This window comes from Enhydra lutris, unplaced genomic scaffold (genome assembly GCF_002288905.1).
Source record: "Enhydra lutris kenyoni isolate GAN:26980312 unplaced genomic scaffold, ASM228890v2 scaffoldscaffold63, whole genome shotgun sequence".
NCBI lineage: Eukaryota > Metazoa > Chordata > Mammalia > Carnivora > Mustelidae > Enhydra > Enhydra lutris.
Genome location: NW_019154147.1, coordinates 8,059,369 through 8,081,387, shown reverse-complemented (window position 1 = coordinate 8,081,387; position 22,019 = coordinate 8,059,369). Strand labels below are relative to the sequence as shown.

The following is a 22,019-nucleotide window of genomic DNA, read 5'->3' as shown; positions in this document are numbered from 1 at the left end:
ACCCAAACCGTCACCTTGTTGTTTGTTGTCATATGACACTAGGTAAGCCAACTGGAGCCAAAGGCTACAGCCCCTCCTGCCTTTCCTCTCACCCACTTTTTCAACTGACTGTCAAGCTTTACACATTATCTACACTGGCTGGCCTCTGTCCTCCAAAGAGAACTAATCATTTGTCTGTGTAACGTACCAGGACGTGACCTCTTGATGTTCTCTGTAGACCTGTGGATTGAGTTCCACATGCCAAATGCAGGACAGGTGAAAGGAAGGAGTCTGGATACTCTAGCCCACACCTAAATTATTCTTTGTGTCTTAAAATGGCATTCCATATCACACACACACACACACATTTCTGCTTCTTACTAATATTTTCTGGGAATGTATGTTATCAATCAGGACTCTAGAAATAATACATTCTGCCTAGAACATTATTCTATGGCATAGTAATAGCTTGTCTCTGTTCTAAGGAAATTATTATGTAATGTATGTTTGGATGGGGTGGAGAGTGTTGGTGGTTTCTAGCTTGAAAGGCAAGTACAAAGGGTCAGTGTTATCTACTATACAAAGATTCTAGAATGTCTGGTAAACCCAGGCCTTGAAAATCAGGAGATCCTCTTGAGCTGGAGAACAGGATCCCACCTTCCTTAGTAGTTAGGATTTACATCATCAAGAGATCATTGGCTAAAATATCCTACAAAGAAGCTAGTCCCGCCACCACCACCACCACCACCTGCACCATTAGCAACCACCGAGGTGGCCTGGGATTCAGCCCCCTTACCTGTAGGTACCCTGGTGTCCTTCAGGAAAACTCGGGACCTGTATGGTTTACTTAACAGGGACTCCTGACCCACAGTTTGTTTACTGGACATCGAGTCCCTTGGGCTGAAAACCTGAGTGCTAGACCTGGAGGCAACTTCTGTGAGGTCATTTTCTTCCCTGTCCTCGTCTTTATCTTTCTTCTTTTGTTTGGCCTGGTCCACGGAGTACTGCCACTTTATATTCTCAAACTGGAACATGAGAATATTGCTCTCAGTGTTGATCACCATCCTGGAACCGAAACAATAAGATGGCCCACAAAAGGCAAGAAAGCCACCACTGCCCAGCCTCCGAATATGCATTTCCAATACTATCCCATCCAACCGTAAGCCCGAGGGAACAGTGCCTGAGATATGACTGTACAAAGAGGGTGGTGGAGGCTGTTAGAGGGTCTGGAGTGGTGAATGGTCGCAGGCCAGGCAATGGGGGCATGGGGAAAAGGGTCCTCTTGAAAATTAACTGTAAGCAGGGCACGTATGTTCTGATTCCTTCAGTTTTCAAGTTAAAATATCTTTTTCAATATTTTATTTATTTATTTGACAGAGAGAGAGATCACAAGTAGGCAGAGAGGCAGGCGGGTGGGGGGGGAGGATCCCCACCGAGCAGAGAGCCCGATGCAGGGCTCGATCCCAAGACCCTGAGATCATGACCTGAGCCAAAGGCAGAGGCTTAACCCATTGAGCCACCCAGGTACCCCTCAAGTTAAAATATTTTTAAATGAATTTCTGTTCATAGAGTGAGTACCGAGTCCCTAGCGTGCCCCAAGCAGAGAGGTTAGGGACTCTGTACATTGATGTCTTGAAATTCACTTTTTTTTTTTAAAGCACAGTATCTAAATGCCATGTTTTATTGCTGTGATGGGGACAAAGAGAACTCTAGTGGGAAGGACTCTGCTCCCTTGCTGACCCTCCCGCCCATCTCTGTCCCTCTGTCCTTAAACGGTCTCTATGTATGCTCTGCATTTAAACAGAACAGTTGTGCTTTATAAAGCAGGATGATTTCCATCTTTCCTAATGCACATGTTTATGCCCTGGTAGGAAAAAGAGTTCTAAACCTGGGCCCCCCCAGCAGGGACCACCAACCACCCACTGGTTTCTGTCATTCTCAAAGTTCACAGAGCCCGTTATCTACCCTACTCTCTGCCTAGATCTCCTAGAAGTATAAAGGAGCAAGGGAGATATCATGTGTGGGTTCCTTTCCGTTCCAAAAGGCTGAATTTTAAGACCTTCACGGTTAGTGTAAACTCTCTTAAAGAGTGACTTGTTTGGGGATGCCTAGATGGCTCAGTCCATTAACCTGCTGCCTTCGGCTCAGGTCATGATCCCAGGGTCCTGGGATGGAGTCCCACATCGGGCTCCTTGCTCAGCGAGGAGCCTGCTTCTCTCTTGGCCTCCGCCTGCCACTCTGCCTGCTTGTGCTCTTTCTCTCTCTGACAAATAAATAAATAAAATCTTTTTTTAATTAATTAATTAAAAAGAAAAAGAGTGACTTGTTTTGGTTAGAAATGCTAGCATGGAATTTGGAGAATCATTCCGATTAGGATTCCCGTTCTGACTCATTTTTACTCAGGTCCAAAGGCAAATGTCTCTCTTCAGACATCATAAAAAAGAAAAGGTCAGAGGTAAATTTTTTTTTAATGGCACTATTACTTTGAAACTGAAAAAGTGTCCCTTGATGGAGACTTCTTACCAGTCCTGCCCCTTTTAGATGGGAAATAGCCCTAGTATGGTTTCATTAAAAGGAAGGCAACATGGTTAGGAAAGATGGAAAGATATCTCAAGTGAATGCAAAAGTTAATTCTATTTGGGTATTTTCACATACTATCACCCTGAACCTAGCCTATGACAAATACAATATGACATACACATGGTCACAGTTCTGGTTTCTGTAAAACTCACCTGCTCAGCTCTGCCCCATGGGACACTGGACCCCCTGTTCCTACCATCCCACTCCCCGCCTATAAGTTTCTGTGCATCAGAAGCGAGCATCAGAGATGGCTGGTCAGGGAGCAAACGGGGCTGCCCATTTAGAGCAGAGTCATACCGTACTCACTGCCTGATTGGCCCAGACATCCAGAACAAATTCCGAGTGACATGAACCCTGCTTGCTAAGCTTTGTGCAACGTCTGATCCATGCCCCCCATATGACTATTGACCCTTCTCCAGCCAAAATTGGAGGGTACCATGGCACCCTCTCTCCTACTGCCAGCAAATGCAGGGCTGGCATCCCAGAGGAGAAGAAAATGATCCAAACGGAAGAGCTCACAGCCCTGACCTCCACACCTACCACCCTACCTGTTGCCCTGAATAAAGAAGGACAGCACAGGATCACCTCTGCCATTGACTTTCATCACCTTCAGACAGTTCCCATTGAGGAAATTGTAAATGCGGATCTTGCCATCAGCACAGGCACTGATGACCCGGAGGAAGAGAAGGGCCACGTGAAGCACCTCCCTGGAAGGAAACAGAGCAACAGGCAGTACTTGTCTTCTGGGAAACTGCGTGGGTTTGTTTGTAGCTTGGAGGATTTTGTGTGCATGCCTGGGAACCATTGGTCATGACTGCCCTCCCTGTGATGTCTGCCGTCACTTCATAATTCCGGATGTAAGCCATTAACCCTCAAGACATGCTTGCACCCTCTCCTCCCATTCTGCTGTCACATTTCCTGCAAATTGGTCACAGTGCCCCAGAATGGCAACAGGCAAAGGCTTACGTCATCGTGGCTCTTTGTTTTGTATTGCGTTGGTCTGATACGGAGGCGACCATGGTTTTTCTCTTACAGTTTGGTTCCTACCTACTGACTTCTACAAAAGTCACGCAGAGAAGTACTTAATGTTGTGATTCCTTTTCAAATAGCATTATTGGGTAAAGAAAGAATAGAACGGGTGGGAAAATGATCATCTTTCTATGAAGCAAGAACCTGATATCTCAGCATTTTCTTTTGGGTCTTAAATTAGTGACTTTCAGGCGCGCCTGGGTGGCTCAGTGGGTTAAGCCTCTGCCTTCAGCTCAGGTCATGATCTCAGGGTTCAGGGCCCCACGTCGGGCTCTCTGCTCAGCAGGAAGCCTGCTTCCTCCCCTCTCTCTCTGCCTGCCTCTCTGCCCACTTGTGATCTCTGTCAAATAAATAAATAAAATCTTAAAAAAAAAAAATTAGTGACTTTCAGTCTTTCCGTGAAACATCCTAAAGAAACACCGTACCCAGGGATGAGATGCAGGCATTCCCTTTGGCAGTGACCAGCAGAAACAGAGAGAGGACCAGAAGACTTAGATGCCTCCAATAAAACATTCCTACAACAGCTGCAACCAAGTGGGACTCCAGACAGTCTGAAGTATTCAATTCTGCAAAATGTAATTACCCTACTCCCGTTAATGGTACTAAAAAGTTGAATCTGGCGCCACCAATTAGTTGGATCTTATGTGCAAATCATGTCCTTCAATCCCTGTCATCTGTACCTATCCAAGCCCCACTCACATGCTAACTTCTCCATAAAACCGCCCTTCATCTCCATTTCCCCTTTCCCGTGCACACATACACGAACTTCAGGCACACTGTAAGATTCTCTGGGGCAGAACGCACATCCTCTTCATCTTTGCATCCCCAGCACCTAACACAAGGCCTAGCCCATAGAAGAAGGTTCTCAGTAAATATCTGTTGAAATGGTGAGTATCAGCTCAATTTCAGAGTATGATCCTTGATACAGTGGGTTAAAAGCATGACATCCATCCCATACCATGTAGCCTTAGCCCTGATCAGATCCAAGAGCCAGATTAGGAAGTTTCAAAGACCCAACCACTAGCAAAATAGAAACAACAAAGACTTTGAAAGGCAGGAATATGCTTAGCATGTTCAAAGGACAGCAAAAAGGCCAATGGGGCTCGTGTGATGGATAGATCAAGCCATCAATTGATCACTCATTCTGAAGTGTGAAAAAAATGTAAAAGAAGTCCAACAAAGTTCTCATTTTATGTCTAAGATGGAAATATAATACATTTATTGGTGTCTTAAGTGCATCCTAGTCTACCTGTAGAGAGAATCCAGAGCTAGGAGAGATGGCCCTGTGGTAGAAGGGTTTGACTCTTTCTGTACCTCTTTTGATTTTATGGAGCTGGACCTACACTTCTCATCGGCTCCTGTGGCATTTGATATTTCAACCTATACCATTATGGCCTAGTAATATAATAGAGCACAGGCTTTAGGATCAGAAAACCTGGATCCAAACTTGGGTCTACCACTTCCTGGCTGCGTAACCTTGAAAAAGTAACATGACTCTCAGTCTTTAGTTTTGTCTTCTATGAAAAGGAGGTAGTGATTTCTGCCTCAGAGGGCTGCTGTCAGGGTTAAATTAATGGAGGTATTTTTCAAACAGCCCAGTATCTGACACAATAATGGTTACTAGGAACCTGTCATAGCTCCACCTGCATTCAGGTTTTCTCTCTGCCCTAAAAAAAAAAAAAAAAAAAAGTCATTTCTTTCTTAAATCTCCTTCTTTGTTCTTTCTTTATCAAAAGACACTGCAGAGGGGAGCTTGGGTGGCTCAGTGGATTAAAGCCTCCGCCTTTGGCTCAGGTCATGATCCCGGGGTCCTGGGATCGAGCCACGCATCGGGCTCTCTGCTTGGCAGGGAGCCTGCTTCCCCCTCTCTCTCTCTCTGCCTGCCACTCTGCCTACTTGTGATCTCTGTCTGTCAAATAAATAAAATCTTTCAAAAAAAAAAAAAAAAGACTGCAGAGAGTGATGTCAGGAAGAATGGTGGAAGAAGGAACTCCAAAATCCCACCCTTCCCTAAAAACAATGAAAAAACTGGCAAAAACTGTCACAATTAACTTTTTTCAGAACTCTGGAAAATAACCAAAGGCTTGCAGCAATGTAAGAAGCACTCAGACAAAGGATGGCTTTGTATCAATAAGAAGAATGAACTTTGTGGTATAATAACTTACCCAACTCCCATTCCCAACTCCCCAGCTCACTGGTAACCATGAAAGTAACAGCCCACATTCCTGGTACTAGAGGAAACAGAACCAACCTCCTTCACAATGAATTATTTGACCTCTCTCATGGCTTCCTGGAAGACTGGTTCAAAAAGCTTGTCTTTATTTTGCTTTAGTAGGAACTCACCCAATGCTAAAGCCGCTACCTGGGGAGTATTCTTTGAAGGCCTTGACAGTCAAATCTTGTAGTCACTGCTGCCTAAGGCAATAGACATCTGTTGGAGCAAGCAATACACTAACCAAAAAGATTTAACATTAAAGCTGGGGAATAAAATGTCTATTAGGGCTTTGAAAAGCTCAGACACATTCCTGGGACTCTATGTGGCCATATACAGAGCTGTGCACACACTGAGGAAAGACCTCACTCTTAGCTGACCTTGCTGTTCTCCGCAAACAAAAGTAAGAGCTAAGGCAGAGTTGTAAACTGTCTAGCAGAGTGTTGAAAGTTTCCCTCAACAGGTACACAGAGCCCCTTGGCAAAAAAAAAAAAAAAAAATGGGAGATATTTTACTTCCAGGTGTTCAAATAAACCTATTCCACTCAGTCACCACCAAGGTAATAGAACAGAGACTTCAGCGGCCAAACAAGACAATATACAGACTCACTAAGCAAACACACAAGAAAAGCCACAACAGGCAACAGTGAAAACAAACCCTGGGAATGGGGAAGAATTTGATTTCCAGAGATGTCCTATTAAAATATCCAAAATGCCCAGTTTTCAAATAAATATATAAAATATAAAAAGATACTGAAGAGGGGCACCTGGGTGGCTCAGTAGGTTGAGGCCTCTGCCTTCGGCTCAGGTCATGGTCTCAGGGTCCCGGGATCGAGCCCCGCATTGGGCTCTCTGCTAAGCGGGGAACCTGCTTCCTCCTCTCTCTCTGCCTGCCTCTCTGCCTACTTGTAATCTCTGTCTATCAAATAAATAAAATCTTTATTTAAAAAAAGATACTGAAGAGTATATACAGGGGAAAAAGTAATCAATTGCAAAGGTCTGCAAGGAAACCCAATGGTTAGACTTTCTAGATGAAGACTTTATTCTAAACATGTTCAAATAGCAAATAAAAACAGGTCTACAAAAGTAAAAGTATGAAAACAGTGTCTCACCAAATAGAGATTACCAATAAAGAGTTAGAAATTATTTTAAAAAAAAAAAAGTCAAATAGAAATTCTGGAGTTGGCACCTGGGTGGCTCCATCGGTTGAGCATTTGCCTTCGGCTCAGGTCATAGTCCTGGAGTCCTGGGATCGAGTCCTGCATCAGGCTCCCCGCTCAGCGAGGAGCCTGCTTCTCCCTCTCCTCCCCATTTGTGCTCTCTGTCATTATCTCTGTCTCTGTCTCTCTCTCTCTCTCAAATAAATAAATCTTTTTTTTAAAAAAGAAAGAACGAAATTCTGGAGTTGAGGGGCACCTAGGTGGCTCAGTCATTAAGTGTCTGACTTTAGCTCAGGTCATGATGTCAGGGTCCTAGAATCCAGCCCTGCATCGGGCTCCCTGCTCATTAGGGATCGTGCTTCTCTCTCTCCCTCTCCTACTCCCCCTGTTTGTGTTACCTCTCTTGCTGTCTCTCTCTCTCTCTGTCAAATAAATAATCTTTAAAAAAGAAAAAAAAGGAAGAAATTCTGGAATTGAAAATTAAGTAATGGAAATGAAAATTCACTAGAGAAGCTCAACAATACATTCATGTAGGCAGAACAAGCAAAGGAAAGAGAGGTCAATTTAGATTTTTCCAGGCTGAAGAACAGAAAGAAAAAAGAATGAAGACAAATGAACAGAACCTCAGAAGCCTGTGTGACATCATCAAACCGCAACACATGGGTAGTAGGAATCCCAGAAAGAAAGGAGAGAAAGAGGCAGAAATATTTGAAGAAATCATGGCCAAAAGTTTTGCCAATACAATGGAAATCATTAATCTACACATCCAAGAAGCTCAACAAATTCAAACTGTGATAAACTAATGAGATCCACATCTAGACATATCATAATCAAACTGGAAAAAGCTAGAGACCAAGAGAGTATTGAAAGGATCAAGACAGAAGCAGCTCATCACATAAAAAGGATCCTCAGTAGTATCAACAAATGAAGTAGTATCAACAACTGATTTCTTACTGGAAACCATCAGAAAATATGGAGGCCAAAGGCAATGAAATGACATATTCAAAGTGCTGAAAGGAAAAAATAACTATAAACCAAGAACTCTATATCCATCAAAACTGTCCTCAAAAATGGGGTAATTGGGGCACCTGGGTGGCTCAGTGGGTTAAAGCCTCTGCCTTTGGCTCAGGTCATTGTAAGGGCCTGGTTGGCCAGAGGGAGTCATTTTGTGTTTATGTAGTGAACTTAGATTGACCCCGCCCCTCCCAGAGGAACTTACTTGCAAAGCCTAGATACAAGGGCTGGTCAGGCCAAGTGAAGACATCCAATCAGTGGGGCACGCATATATCTACTAGGGTAAATTGAAATTCAATTGGCCACCTGTGTGTTACCTAGCAGTTTTTTTCTGTGTGTGGCAGACTTAGCATGACGGTGCAGTGTTCTCTGTGTATTGCAATCTCATTGGCCACCTGTGTATAGCCCGGCTAAACTACCTCTATAAAAGTTAGTCTGTGAGGCTGGGAGGGGTCTCCTCTTTGCAAGAGGCAGCCCTGACCAGTCACTTTGATTCTCGATGCTTGGCGCGAAATAAAGCTTTGCTTGACCTTCGCTTTGTATCAGTCTCGCTCCTTTGATTACGGACCCTAACAGTCATGATCTCAGTGTCCTGGGATCGAGCCCCACATCGGGCTCTCTGCTCAGCAGGGAGCCTGCTTCCCCCTTTCTCTCTGCCAGCCTTTTTGCCTACTTGTGATCTCTGTCTGTCAAATAAATAAATAAATAAATAAAATAAAATAAAAATTTTTTTAAATGGGGGAATTAAGGGGTGCCTGGGTGGCTCAGTGGGTTAAGCCTCTGCCTTTGGCTCGGGTCGTGATCTCAGGGTCCCAGGATCAAGCTCCACGTTGGGCTTGCCTCCCCCCTTTCTCTCTGCCTGCCTCTCTGCCTACTTGTGATCTCTCTCTCTCTCTCTCTCTGTCAAATAAATAAATAAATAATCTTTTTTAAAAATGGAGAAATTTAGATATTCCCAAATAAACAAAAACTGGGAGTTCACACTAGCAAGAAATGCTATACAGTCTCCCTCATATCAGGGTGGAGTGAAAGGACACTACTAGTAACTGAAATCCGCATGAATAAAGTAGAGGTAACTACCTAGATAAATATAAAAGACAATATAAATGTGGTTTTTCTTTATAGGTCTTTTTTTTCTATCTCATTGAAAAGGCCACTACATGAGGCAATAATTATAAGTCTATGATGATGGATACACAGGATATAATCACCTATGTCATATTCAAAAGATGGGTACCAGTCCCATCATTAGAACTCTCCAGAAAGGCAACCTGCAAGTCGGTCCTCATTACCAATCAATTAGAAGCACTTCCATGTGCACACCACTACTACAGATGAGTAGAGGAGGGCCCTGACAAACAAGAACATTGACTATGTCCTCTACATAGCTATGGACTTGCTGTAACTGTGAAGGGACCAAGGACCAATGTGAATGAGATGTTGGGGCCGTCATTCAATGTCAATGAGAATGGTCTGAGAAGGTCCCATTGCTGAGGTGGAGTGGGAGGCTCACGGGTTGACAGAATGGCAACCAAACTGCTAGGTTTCCTGGGAACAGATTATTTTCCAATACCTAAACTAAATCCTACAGAATCATGCTTGGAGGCTATAATTTTCAGGTGTATCATAAAGTTTGACTCCTGAATTTGATAATCCAGATGATATGCTAAGAAGCTCGCTGATAATCACAGAAAGGTTGGATAATGCACCAAAGAGAAGCCTTGCCCAGCGCCCACTCATCAATGGTGCAATCATACACACAATGAGTAAATATACACAAAAATGACCCAAATCTCCTTCCTCCCACAAAGTCAGTGTGTGCTCAAGAGGTTCCTATGAAGATATGTGGAAATTAGGGCCGTATTTTACTGAATAACTATCCCAAATAGATCCCCTAGAAGATCCATTTACTCCTCTAATCAATTAGGATAGCATTTTGTTTCCTAGAGTTTTTTATAGTGCACTTAGGGGAAGAAGCATTATTCATGTAGTATAAGAGGGACCCAGAGCAAACTATAAAACCCATGCCCATGAAAGAACCATGAACTGACCACAATATCCCTTCCAAGTAAGCTCAGATGTGACCTCAGACTACTTCTCAATTGGCTCCAAGCACCACCACCACAAAATTGGGACTAGAATTATAAAATGAGATCCATTTGCTGTCCTGGAATGGAATGTAGCCAGCAGCCTTATAAGAAAGCTCCTTCTTTAAGCCTTTAAGTTACTTTTAAGCCTTGGTCACCCTTGGGTGACTTTAAGCTTTTGTGAACACAAGCTTCCTGTAGTAAAGACCGACAAACTCCAAGTATTTTAAGTTTCCTGGAACTGGCATTCTTTGGGACAGTTCTGTCAATATTCCTAAGTTTAGTAGACAACGGATACAAACGTATCAGGTGTGTCATAAGCATAACATTTCAATAACTTGTCAAGATCCACATTGAGTACTGTTATTTCTTAGGAGAAATAAGTGATGGTGGGAGAGGGAATGGCCAAATGAGGGGGTGGGATGGGGTGGGGATGGGGAACATGTAGAGGGGACAAAAGGTCAGCAGAGCCTGGAAAGGACTGATCTGCCAAAAACCAAAGTCTAGCTACGAGGGAAAAGGACAGAGTACTACATTCATCAATGAGGGCTTTCCTACACCTACTTTGGATGCTTGTAGGCCATGAGGCACCGCTCGTACTTTCCCACCATGCTCCAGGCCATGACCAGGCCATCAGTACTTCCCGAGAGGAGGTGCCACTGGTCACAGCAGAGACACTTCACGGCTCCCTCGTGGCCACTGAGAGTCTGCAAGAAAAGAGGCCTCTTTTCAGCCCTCTTCAACTCAGATGGTAAGTCCTCCAAGGGCCCAAGCTGGAGGTGTCTTTCAAGGAACTGCAAAGCCACACTCCACCAATCCATGACTGCCACCTGAGCCGATTTCACTTTTGTTCTAAGAAGGCCAGTGGTGTCCATGCCCCTCCCCCCAGAGCTCTCTCTCCCCACTGAAAGAAGAATGTGGTCAGGAAGAGGCCTTGCTCCTGGTGGGTCTGTGGCTGGGGCAGGCCTCATCTTCCTGGAGTACCAGAGGCCAAAATCCACCATCCTCTGCTGCCACATGGCATACGGTCAGGCGTTCCATCCCTAGCTCCTTGCCAAGACCAGAGGACACCTGGGACACCCCTGCACCTGTAACTGCTGATTAGACCATGGGGACAAGACTGATGGGAAACAGTCCATCAGCCAGGCCAGCAGCTTCTCATTTTGCCCCTGTGGTCCTGGCACCAACGGATCTCACCACCACCCACTAGGGCCACGAGGGTTCAAATCCAGAGATATTTTTTAACATGTGAACATTCAATCATTTTCAAGACAGCAGATGTTCTCTTTTTACCACAGAGTTAAGGAGGAGAACCACTGTGACTTTGTCCATTCCCTTACCCATGCAAGAGTCAGGGTAAAATGTTCTGGAGAAGGAAAAGTCACTTTACTTCTGCTGCCGTGAAAAGACCCTGAGTCCGTATACCATGCTGAGTCAGAACGTAGCCTTCTACCACCACCTCAAAGACATGGCCCTCCACTGAGTCAGAATGCCCCTTTTTTGGGGGAGCTCTTCAGGACCCTCCTTTTGGTGACCATAAGTTGGTAGCTTTAGGGTGGTATGGGGAGTCCTCTGGGGGAGACCCTAAGTTTCCTCCAATCCATCATCACCAGTACCCCATTGCCCCAACAGCCCACCACCCTCTCACCTTTACCAACTGGGCCGAGACAACGTGCCACACTTTGACTAACCCTCTCTCACAACTGCTCACAATGTAGGTGTCATTGATCTTGGTGGCCAAGATGGGGTCTTTGTGTTTAAATGTCTTCAGACACTTCCCTGTCTCTATATCCCACTCTGAAAGGGAGGCAGGAAAAGAAGGGGCATGAAAGCAGGTTACAGTGGAGTTCTGGACCCCATCACCGAAGCCAAGCCCATCAAGTCAGACCCTAGAAGGCTGTCACCTGGCCCACCACCCCTGTAGGCTCACCAACAGCTCCGTGAGTCTGCAACACAGAGCTCCCTGACCATGGGCTCCTGGGGAAGCCACCATCCATAGACCTTGGCTCCAACCCTAGAACTTAGTGTTGGGGTCCAAGTGCCAGACAGCTCCTCTCTAATAAGGCTCCTTCTTGAACCTACAAAATACTTGCTATTGAGTGGATTTCAGGAAAATCATGGCATATGTTCCATGGCACCATGCTTTCCAGATGCTGTTCTCCTGACTCACCCCTTCTAGCTCCAAAAGCAAAGAAAGCTGTCTATCCTTATTTACATTTTAAAGTATCTTTGAATCTGACTTTTGGATTTTACTAACTGACAGACTGCCAGAGCTGGAAGCAGCCTTAATGGTGCTTCTACATAGACAGTGATAGGGCAACTGCCTAGCACACTGTAAGGGTTGGGAAGATATGAACGTAGCTGGGTAGGCGGGAGAACAGAGCTTAAAGGAAAGAACTGAAAGGAGGCACTACAGATTCAGGGATGAGACCACTGAAATCGGCCTCGTCGGCCCCAAAGTACCTGTCAGGCAACAGAATGTATAACCTAGGACAAAATAATAACCACGACTGATCCTGACACGTAGCACACACAATGAGCCAGGCACCATTGGGAGTGTTTGACATGCATTAACTCATCTTCCCAAGACAGTTGCTATGATGATTCCCCACAGCGCAGATGAGGAAACAGGGATAGAGAAGTTGAGTAGCCCGCCAAGATCGTGCAGATGGTAAGCAGAATGAGCTGGGATTCGAACCCCGGGAGTCTGGATCCAGAAGCCATGCTCTTAACTGCATATACTAGATTCATCCTAACTAAATAAGTATGCTTTTCTTCACGTGTTTTTTATATACACATTGGCCCTTTCATCTGATTAGAAAGGAGAATGCTGACGGGCATCTGGCTGGCTCACCAGATGGAGTGTCTGACTTCTCGGGTCATGGTCTCAGAGTCTTGGGATCGAGCCCCATGTTGGGGGGGGCTTGTCCCGCTCTCTCTACACTTTCCCTGCTTGTGTTTCTATCTCTGTCTCAAGTAAATGAATAAAATCTTAAAAAAAAAAAAAAATTTTTTTTTAACAAGTTGGGGGTTACATTTCAGGTCTCTAACATCTCTTTTTCTTTCTATGGGTAACCGAGGGAGCTGGGAGGAGCCCAGGGGAGGCAAGCAGGCTGGGGGATGGGGCTAGGATTAGGGTAAGATCTTTTGAAATTTTTTTTTGTCATGTATTTTGTGAATTAATTTTGACATTTTCAATATCGTTTTAAAATGTGTATCTCGAGGGAGCCTGGGTGGCTCGGTTGGTTGAGCAGCGGCCTTTGGCTCAGGTTATGCCCTGGGACTGAGCCCCACACTGGGTTCCCTGCTTAGCAGGGAGCCTGCTTCTCCATCTGCCCCTCCCCCCACTCATGCGCTCTCTCTCACTCATTCTCTCTCAAATAAATAAATAAAAATCTTAAAAAAAAAAAAATGTGTATCTTGAGAAGCGCCTGGGTAGCTCAGGTGGTTAAGCATCTGCCTTTGGCTCAGGTTATGCCCTGGGACTGAGCCCCACACTGGGTTCCCTGCTCAGCAGGGAGCCTGCTTCTCCATCTGCCCCTCCCCCCACTCATGCGCTCTCTCTCACTCTTCTCTCTCTCTCAAATAAACAAATAAAAAAAATTTTTTAAATGTGTATCCTAAACAAGATGGGATTGGGAGGGATACAAACCATAAGAGACTCTTAATCTCACAAAACAAACTGAGGGTTGCCAGGGGGAGGGGGTAGGGAGAGGGTGTTGGGGTTATGGACATTGGGGAAGTTATATGCTAGGGTGAGTGCTGTGAAGTGTGTAAACCTGGTGATTCACAGACCTGGGGTGATTCACAGACAGTACTCCTGGGGCTAATAACACATTATATGTTAATTAAAAATTTAAAAAATAAAATGAAATAAAAATAAAAATGTGTATCTTGACTACTAGGAGTTTGGGGGGCCCTTCCCCTAGCTCCAGCTCTACCAGTAGCCATGCAAGACTCTCTCAAGTCTGGAGGCCTTGTCTGGCCTTCCAACTCCAAACCTTCTTCCTTTCCTCCTTTCTGCTCCCTCCTCAAAGCAGTCATGGCAAAGAGATTTTCAGGTCAAGGAGGGCAAAGAGGTAGGGAGTAAGGTTTCTTAAGCAGGTCTGAGGGTTTGCCTATGGAACAACACTCCATTCTTGCTTTCCAGCACCTTCTTCCTCCACCTACCCCTAGCATGATACGTTTTCCTGGGTCTCTTGCTTCTCTTTTCTTTTGACTCTTTCCTCGTGCTTTGCAGGGGACATGTCATCCACGCCTGGAGCTTCCACCTTTCCTTATAACTGATAACCACCAAATCGCTGTGTCTGGAGCCCCAGACCTGTTATATGGTAAACTCCTATGTAAACTCACACTTCCACCTGCCTCCAGCAATCTTCCCCTCGCTGTCCTCAGGAGTCCCATACCCGATACCTTAGCTTTCTATTGTCACTGTAACAAATAGTCACAATTGTTTAATAGCTAAAAACAAGACAAATATATCATCCTACAGCAGTCTGGCGTGACCTCCCCACAAGGCTGAAATCAAGGTGACAAGAGAGCTGTGTTCCTTTAGGGAGATTCTGGGGCTGAAGGGACCCATTTCCTTGCCTGTTCCACCTTCTAAGGGCCACCCATGTTCCTCAGCTCATGATCCCCTCCTCTACCTTCAAAGCCAGCAACGTTGCATGTTTCTGACCATTCTTCCAAAGTCACATCTCCTTTTGATCAGATATGAGAAAATTTCTGTTTTTAATCATCTGTATGATGACCCACAGGCCCACACTGATAACCCAGGATAACCTCTCCACTTTAAGGTCCTCAACTTAATCACATCTGCGAAGTCCCTTTTGCCATATGAGATAGCATGGTCACAGGCTGCAGGGATTAGGACGGGACATGTTCAGTTGGCCATTATTCTGCCTACCACACTCAGCATGTCCAAAAACTCACTGGCCTGAGTTTATAAGTCTGGCCTCATTGTCTACCCTTCTATCTTCCTCTTCCATATCCAGCTGGTGGCAAAGTCCTCCCAACTGTCCCTATAGGAATCGCCCTTCAGTCTGTGCCTCCTCATGGAAACTCATATCCCCCTGGCTTTCTTCACGTTTATCTGTTCTGAGTTGTCTGAAGATGCCACAGTAGCTCTCCAGACTGAGTCATGTCTCCGCCTGTCACTTGTCTGCATAGTCCCCCAACTCCAAATCTTCCTTCCACACTATCACTAGTTATCTTTGTCAGACACACAGTTGACCATGTCAGCCTGCAGGTCAAAGTGCATTGATAGCCTCCTGCATTCTATAGGGTAAAGTCCAATTTCCTACCATGATGCAGAAGGCCCTTGATCATCGGGCCCCAAACAAACTAACCAGCTTTATGTCCAACACCACGTACTGCAGTCCAGCCATACCGAGCAAGGGGAAATTCCCTAAAGACACCATTTTCTTCAGCCTTCTGTGAATTTGCCTGTGCTGTGCCTTCTGCTTAGAACATCCTACATTCTCCCTCTGCTTGTAGAACTTCTCATCCTCAAGCACACACTCAACCCTGGGACGCCTGGGCGGCTCAGTCCGTTAAGCATCTGCCTTTGGCTCAGGTCATGATCCCACGGTCCTGGGCTCGAGCCCTGCATCAGGCTCCTTGCTCAGTGGGGAGCCTGCTTCTCCCACTGCCTGCTGTTCCCCCTACTTGTGCAAACTCACTCTCTATCTCTGGCAAATAAATAAATAAAATCTTTAAAAATAAATAAATAAAAAGAGGGGCACCTGGGTGGCTCAGTGGGTTAAAGCCTCTGCCTTCGGCTCAGGTCATGATCCCAGGGTGCTGGGATCGAGCCCCACGTCGGGCTCTCTGCTCAGCGGGGATCCTGCTTCCCCCTCTCTCTCTGCCTGTCTCTCTATCTACTTGTGATCTCTCTCTCTGTCAAATAAATAAAATCTTTAAAAATAAATAAATTAATTAATAAATAAATAAAAAGAAAGAAAGAGAGAAAGAAAGAAACACACTCAAACAGCACCCTGTCTGTGATGCTTTCCCTGTTACTCTTACTTCTACAGTCCCTTAGAATTCCACATGTGGGATGCCTGGGTGGCTCAGTCAGTTAAGTGTCTGACTTTGGCTTAGGTCATGATATCAAGGTCCAGGGACTGAGCCCACGTTGGCATCCGCACTCAGAAGGGAGTCTACTTGTCCTTCTCCCTCTCTCTGTCCCTCCCCCTCCTTGTGCTTCCTCTCTCTAATAAATTAAAATCTTAAAAAAAAAAAATCCACATGTTGGTTAGGAGCCTGTGACTTAGAGTCAGTCAGCCCTGGATTTAAATCCCCACTCTATCACTCAGCAGCTCTGATTTGGGGCAAGTTGTTTTTCTCTCCAAGTTTTGGATTCCTCATCTGCCTCTACCACAGAGGCTTCCTGTGAGGGTTAAATTAATAAATAATACGTGTAAAGTACCCGTGTCAGTCACAAAGTTAGTAATCAGTAAGTGGCAGCCATTATTATTCATATATTTATTATATCCTCAATTATATATTTATTATCTATCTCCATTAAAAGATTGAGCCTCTTGAGGAGATAAAAAGCCATATTAAAAGGGCCATATCATATTTTTTTTTCCTTAGAACCTAACACAGTGTCTAGCATACTGTAGGTATTCCACAGACAGTTGTTACATGAATGGATCCACTGATATAAGGATGGTTGGATGGTTGGATGGTTGGATGGATGGATGGATGGATGGAAGGATGGATAGATGGGTGGATGGAAGGATGGATGGATAGGTGGGTGGATGGATGGATGGATGGATGGATGGATGGAAGGATGGATGGATTGATGGGGATGGATGGAAGGATGGATGGATGGATGGATGGAAGGATGGATGGATTGATGGATGGATGGATGGATGCATGGAAGGAGGGATGGATGGATGGATGGATGGATGGATGGATGGATGGATGCATGGAAGGAAGAATGTCTACCGGGCACCTGGGTGGCTCAGGTGGTTGGGCAACTGCTTTTGGCTCAGGTCATGATCCCTGGGGTCCTGGGATCGAGTCCCATATCAGGTTCCCCCTGCTCTTTGGGGAGCCTGCTTCTCCCTTTCCCTCTGCTTGCTACTCTCCCTGCTTGTGCTCCCTCTCTCTCTCTGTCAAATAAATAAGTAAAATCTTTAAAAAAAAAAAAAAAAGAACATCTTCCTACAGAAATGAGGAAAACAGCATTTTGACAATTCATGGGTTTGGGGGAGCTTCTAAGAAAGGTCAAGGCATCTCTTTCTCACCTTTCACCTGGCAATCTCTTGCTCCAGATACGAGCCTGTTCTTATATAAATCCATGCAAGTGACTGTCCCCTGATGGCCATTGAAGATTCGTATACAAGCCCCACTTTTCAGATCCCAAGATCTGCAGGAATCAAAAAAATGTTTTTGAGATTTTTTCTGAGGGCCCAAAGGGATCATACTATATACGACCTCCCTTAGACCAACAGTCTGTTGGAAGGCAGCAAAGTTTCATGGTCAAGCTCAGAGTCAGAGGCCTGGATTTGAATCCCAGCTGCAGCAGCCATTAGGCGTAACTTTGGAAAAGTTACTTAACTTCTCTGTAGGCTTCATTTCCTCACTGGTAGATTAGAAATGATAGCAATGATAGTTACACCTCATAGCGGTTTTTGCAAAGAATACACAAATGCAATGATTGTCAACCAGGAGTGATTACCACCACTAGGGGACATTTGACAATGCCCGGAGACATTCTTGGTTGTCTCCACTGGGGAGAGAGATGCTATGGGTATCTAGTGTGTAGAGTCCCAGGATACTGCTGAGCAACCCCCCAATGCACAGGACAGCCTTCATATGAAGTACTTTACAGCCCCAAACTGAGAATCCCTGCATTAATTCATAACATTGGAACAATGATCAACGTGTCGAAAATGCTTAATACATGTAGGTTGGTATTAGGTGGAAGTTTCTAGAATTACCACCAGGCTTAAAATCCATGGCACTGATTCAACAGAAGAGCTGATCTTCAAACAAGAACAACAGAACTATTGGGGATGCCTGGGTGGCTCAAAGGGTTAAGCCTCTGCCTTCAGCTCAGGTCATGATCCCAGGGTCCTGGGATCAAGCCCCGCATCGGGCTCTCTGCTCAGCAGGGAGCCTGCTCCCCACTCTGTCTCTGACTACCTCTCTGACTGCTTGTGATCTCTCTCTCTGTCAAATAAATAAATAAGATCTTAAAAAAATAAAAAAGAACAATAGAACCATTTACTTCAGTCACTTAGATCCAAAATATTTTATGTGTATTTCTGAGACATATCTAAGAAATACATGAGAGCATGTATGAGTCACATCATTTTTTAATAAGCAAACTTGCCTGAGGTCTCTCAGCTGTCTCTGATACAGACTTCCACGTTAGCCAGTTTGCTTTTGCAGGGCAAAGAGTGATACTAAGATAGTGGGTTCTGGAGCCAGGGGGCCCCAGGTACTATCCCAGGTCCATCACTTACAAGCTGTAGGATCTTGGATTAGCTAATGAACCACTCTGTATCCCAGTTTCCTCATGCGTAAATTGAGGTTAAGAATGGTAGTTACCTCATAGAATTCTTATGAGACTTGGCACACAATAAACGATTAATAAATGTTTCTTTTGTTTTTCTTTGAATGTGCTACCCTTTCCCTTCTAACATTCCCAAAGGTCCTGTGGCCTTAGCAGTTTGTCAGAGTCGGCTATGCGCCCACAGCGCAATTAAAGATATCCCAGTGGCCTGAAGAAAAGCAGGTTTTGAATTTCTGTTCTAGCAACACGGCCAACCATGTGTTCAGGTTGTTTTTCTTAAGTTAGGCAGAAAAGATATTTGACAAACATTTTTAGGAAAATAGGAATAGGAAGTCCTGGCTGGCTCAATCAGAAGACCGTGTGACTCTTGATCTCAGGGTCATGAGTTCAAAGCCCACGTTGGGTGTAGAGATTACTTAAATAATAAATAAACTTTAAAAAAAAATAAAAAGAGGGACACCTGAGTAGCTCAGTCGGTTAAGCATCTGCCTTTGGCTCGGGTCATGATCGCAGGGTCCTGGGATAGAGCCCTGCAACAGGCTCCCTGCTCAGCGGGAAGTCTGCTTCTCCCTCTGCTGCTCCCCCTGCTTGTACTCTGTCTCTCTCTATATATCTCAAATAAATAAAATCTTTAAAATAAAAAAATAAAAAATAAAATAAAATTTAAAAAGTAGGAATAGAAGGAACTTACTGATTTCACAAACTTATTAAAAAAAAGTTATAACAGCAAGAGTTATACTTACTAAAAAAAAACTATAGATGTACTCCCTTCAAAAAGGATAACAAGATGTCTGCTCTTACTGCTTCTACTTAACTGGAAGGCCAAGGTAAAGTTAGAAAGAAAGAAAAAGAAAAATGTAGTATAAAAGTATGGGAAAAGAAGATAATTATTATCATTATTCCTGGCTGGAAGATCATCTACATAGCACATATATTTTTATTTTTATTTTTATTTATTTATTTGACAGAGAGAGAAAAATCACAAGTAGGCAGAGAGGCAGGAGAGAGGGCGGGATGCAGGCTCCCTGCCGAGCAGAGAACCCGATTCGGGGCTCGATCCCAGGACCCTGAGATCATGATATGAGCCGAAGGCAGAGGCTTAACCCACTGAGCTACCCAGGCGCCCCAGCACATATACTTTTAAAACCAATGAGAGGTTAACAAGGTTGCTAGATACAAGAACAATCTATAGTAATCAACCCCATTTCTCTATACCAGCAATAATCAATATGAAAATTAATCAAAAATAAGATACTGGGCACCTGGGTGACTCAGTCAGTTAAGCAGCTGCCTTTGGCTCAGGTCATGATCCCAGGGACCTGGGATCGAGTCCCAGATTGGACCTCCCTGCTCAGCAGGCATCTGCCTTCTCCCTCTGCCTTCTCCCTCTGCCTCCCCTCCCCCACCCCGCTCTCTCTCTTTCTCTCTCTCTCTCTCAAATAAATAAAGTCTTTAAAACTAAAAGAATTTTAAATTAAAAAAAAAAATTTTTTTTTGAGGGGCGCCTTGGTGGCTCAGTGGGTTAAAGCCTCTGCTTTCGACTCAGGTCATGATCCCAGGGTCCTGGGATTGAGCCACGCATCCTGCTCTCTGCTCAGCAGGGAGCCTGCTTCCTCCTCTCTCTCTGCCTGTTTCTCTGCCTACTTGTGATCTCTGTCTGTCAAATGAATAAATAAAATCTTAAAAAAAAAATTTTTTTTGAGAAAAGATACTTTGGGAGAATGTCTTTTTGACTTCCCCAAAGGGAGACGTTTCTTAAACATGTCAAGTCCATGGGGCGCCTGGGTGGCTCAGTGGGTTAAGCCTCTGCCTTCGGCTCAGGTCATGATCTCAGGGTCCTGGGATCGAGCCCCACATTGGGCTCTCTGCTCGGCAGGGAGCCTGCTTCCTCCTCTCTCTCTCTCTGCCTACCTCTCTGCCTACTTGTGATCTCTGTCTGTCAAATAAATAAAATCTTTAAAAAAAAAAAAAAAAAAATGTCAAGTCCACAAAATCAACTACCTTAAAGTTAAGGATTTCTGTTCATCAAAAGTCACCACGGTGACAAGAGGAGTCTTAAATTGGAAGGAGAAATTTGCAACACAAAAATCAACAAAGAATTAGTATCCAAAATATATAAAGAACTCCAACGAATCAATAAGAATAAATAAATTAACAGAAGAATAGGCCAAACGACAACAAAAACTGAACAGGAATTTCATAGAAGAAAAAGCACAAATGGCTCTAAAACATATTGTGATGGTTAATTTTATGGGTCAGTTTGAAGGCTGTTTTAGGTCAAGATCAAGGTTTAAACCAATGGATGTCAAGTAAAGCACATGGCCCTTCATCATGTAGATAGGCCTCATCCAATCAACTGAAGGCTTAAACAGAACAAAAAGACCAACCTCCCCCCCATGCACTCCCAACAAGAGGTAATGCTCCAGCAAACCAGCTTCAGACTTATCTCCACCCCAACTCTCCTAGGTCTCCAGGCTGCGGGCCCACACTGTGAGCCAATTCATTATAAAGAGATAATCAATCTCTTTATATGCACACACACATCTCCTATTTCTCTGGAAAGCTTAATACACACATATGAAAATATGCCCAACCTCATTAGTAATCAAAGAAGTGAAAAGAGGGGCGCCTGGGTGGCTCAGTGGGTTAAAGCCTCTGCCTTCGGTTCAGGTCATGATCCCAGGGTCCTGGGATCAAGCCCCACATCGGGCTCTCTGCTCAGCAGGGAGTCTGCTTCCCCTTCTCTCTCTGCCTGCTTCTCTGCCTACTTGTGATTTCTGTCTGTCAAATAAATAAATAAAATCTTTAAAAAAAAAAAAAAAGAAGTGAAAAGAGGTGGCAGCAGATTGGCAGTTAATGTTGTCAGTATTGAGCATCAAATAGTAAATATTGGTAGGGGTCTACCCCTGATGATGAGAGCAGAACCTAATATAACTGTTTAAGAAAACAATTTAGTACTCCTACCTAGAAATTTCACGACAAAGAATAATCCTTAAGAGAAACTCATGCACTGTGGTTAACAAGACTGCATCATACCTTTGAAAGGTGCTGAGAGTAGATCTTGAAAGGTCTTATCACAAGAAAAAAAAATTTTGTAACTATGAGTCGTGATGGATATAAGTAAACTTACTGTGGTAATCATTTTCCAATATATACAAATATCAAATCATTATGTCATATACCTAAAACTAATATGTTGTATGTCAATTATATCTATCTCAGTTATAAAAAAAAAAAATTTTTTTACTAATTTTTTAAGTAATCTCTACACCCAACATGGGGCTCAAACTCACAACTCCAAGATCAAGAATCTCATGTTCTAACACTGAGTTACCAGGTGCCTCTGAAAAAATTTTTTTAAAAACTCTTGCACAGGGCGCCTGGGTGGCTCAGTTGGTTGAGCGACTGCCTTCAGCTCAGGTCATGATC

At 44.3% G+C, this 22,019-nt stretch overlaps 1 protein-coding gene across 1 annotated transcript in view; it reads right to left on the bottom strand.

Annotated features, from left to right (window-relative positions):
• LOC111158803 (CMT1A duplicated region transcript 1) overlaps positions 1-22,019 on the bottom strand; it is a 37,033-nt gene that overhangs the window by 3,729 nt on the left and 11,285 nt on the right. Inside the window, 5 exon segments of the mRNA XM_022521068.1 lie at positions 776-1,044; positions 3,108-3,266; positions 10,625-10,767; positions 11,709-11,857; positions 17,317-17,438. Of these exon segments, the coding sequence (XP_022376776.1) occupies positions 776-1,044; positions 3,108-3,266; positions 10,625-10,767; positions 11,709-11,857; positions 17,317-17,438 (842 nt within the window).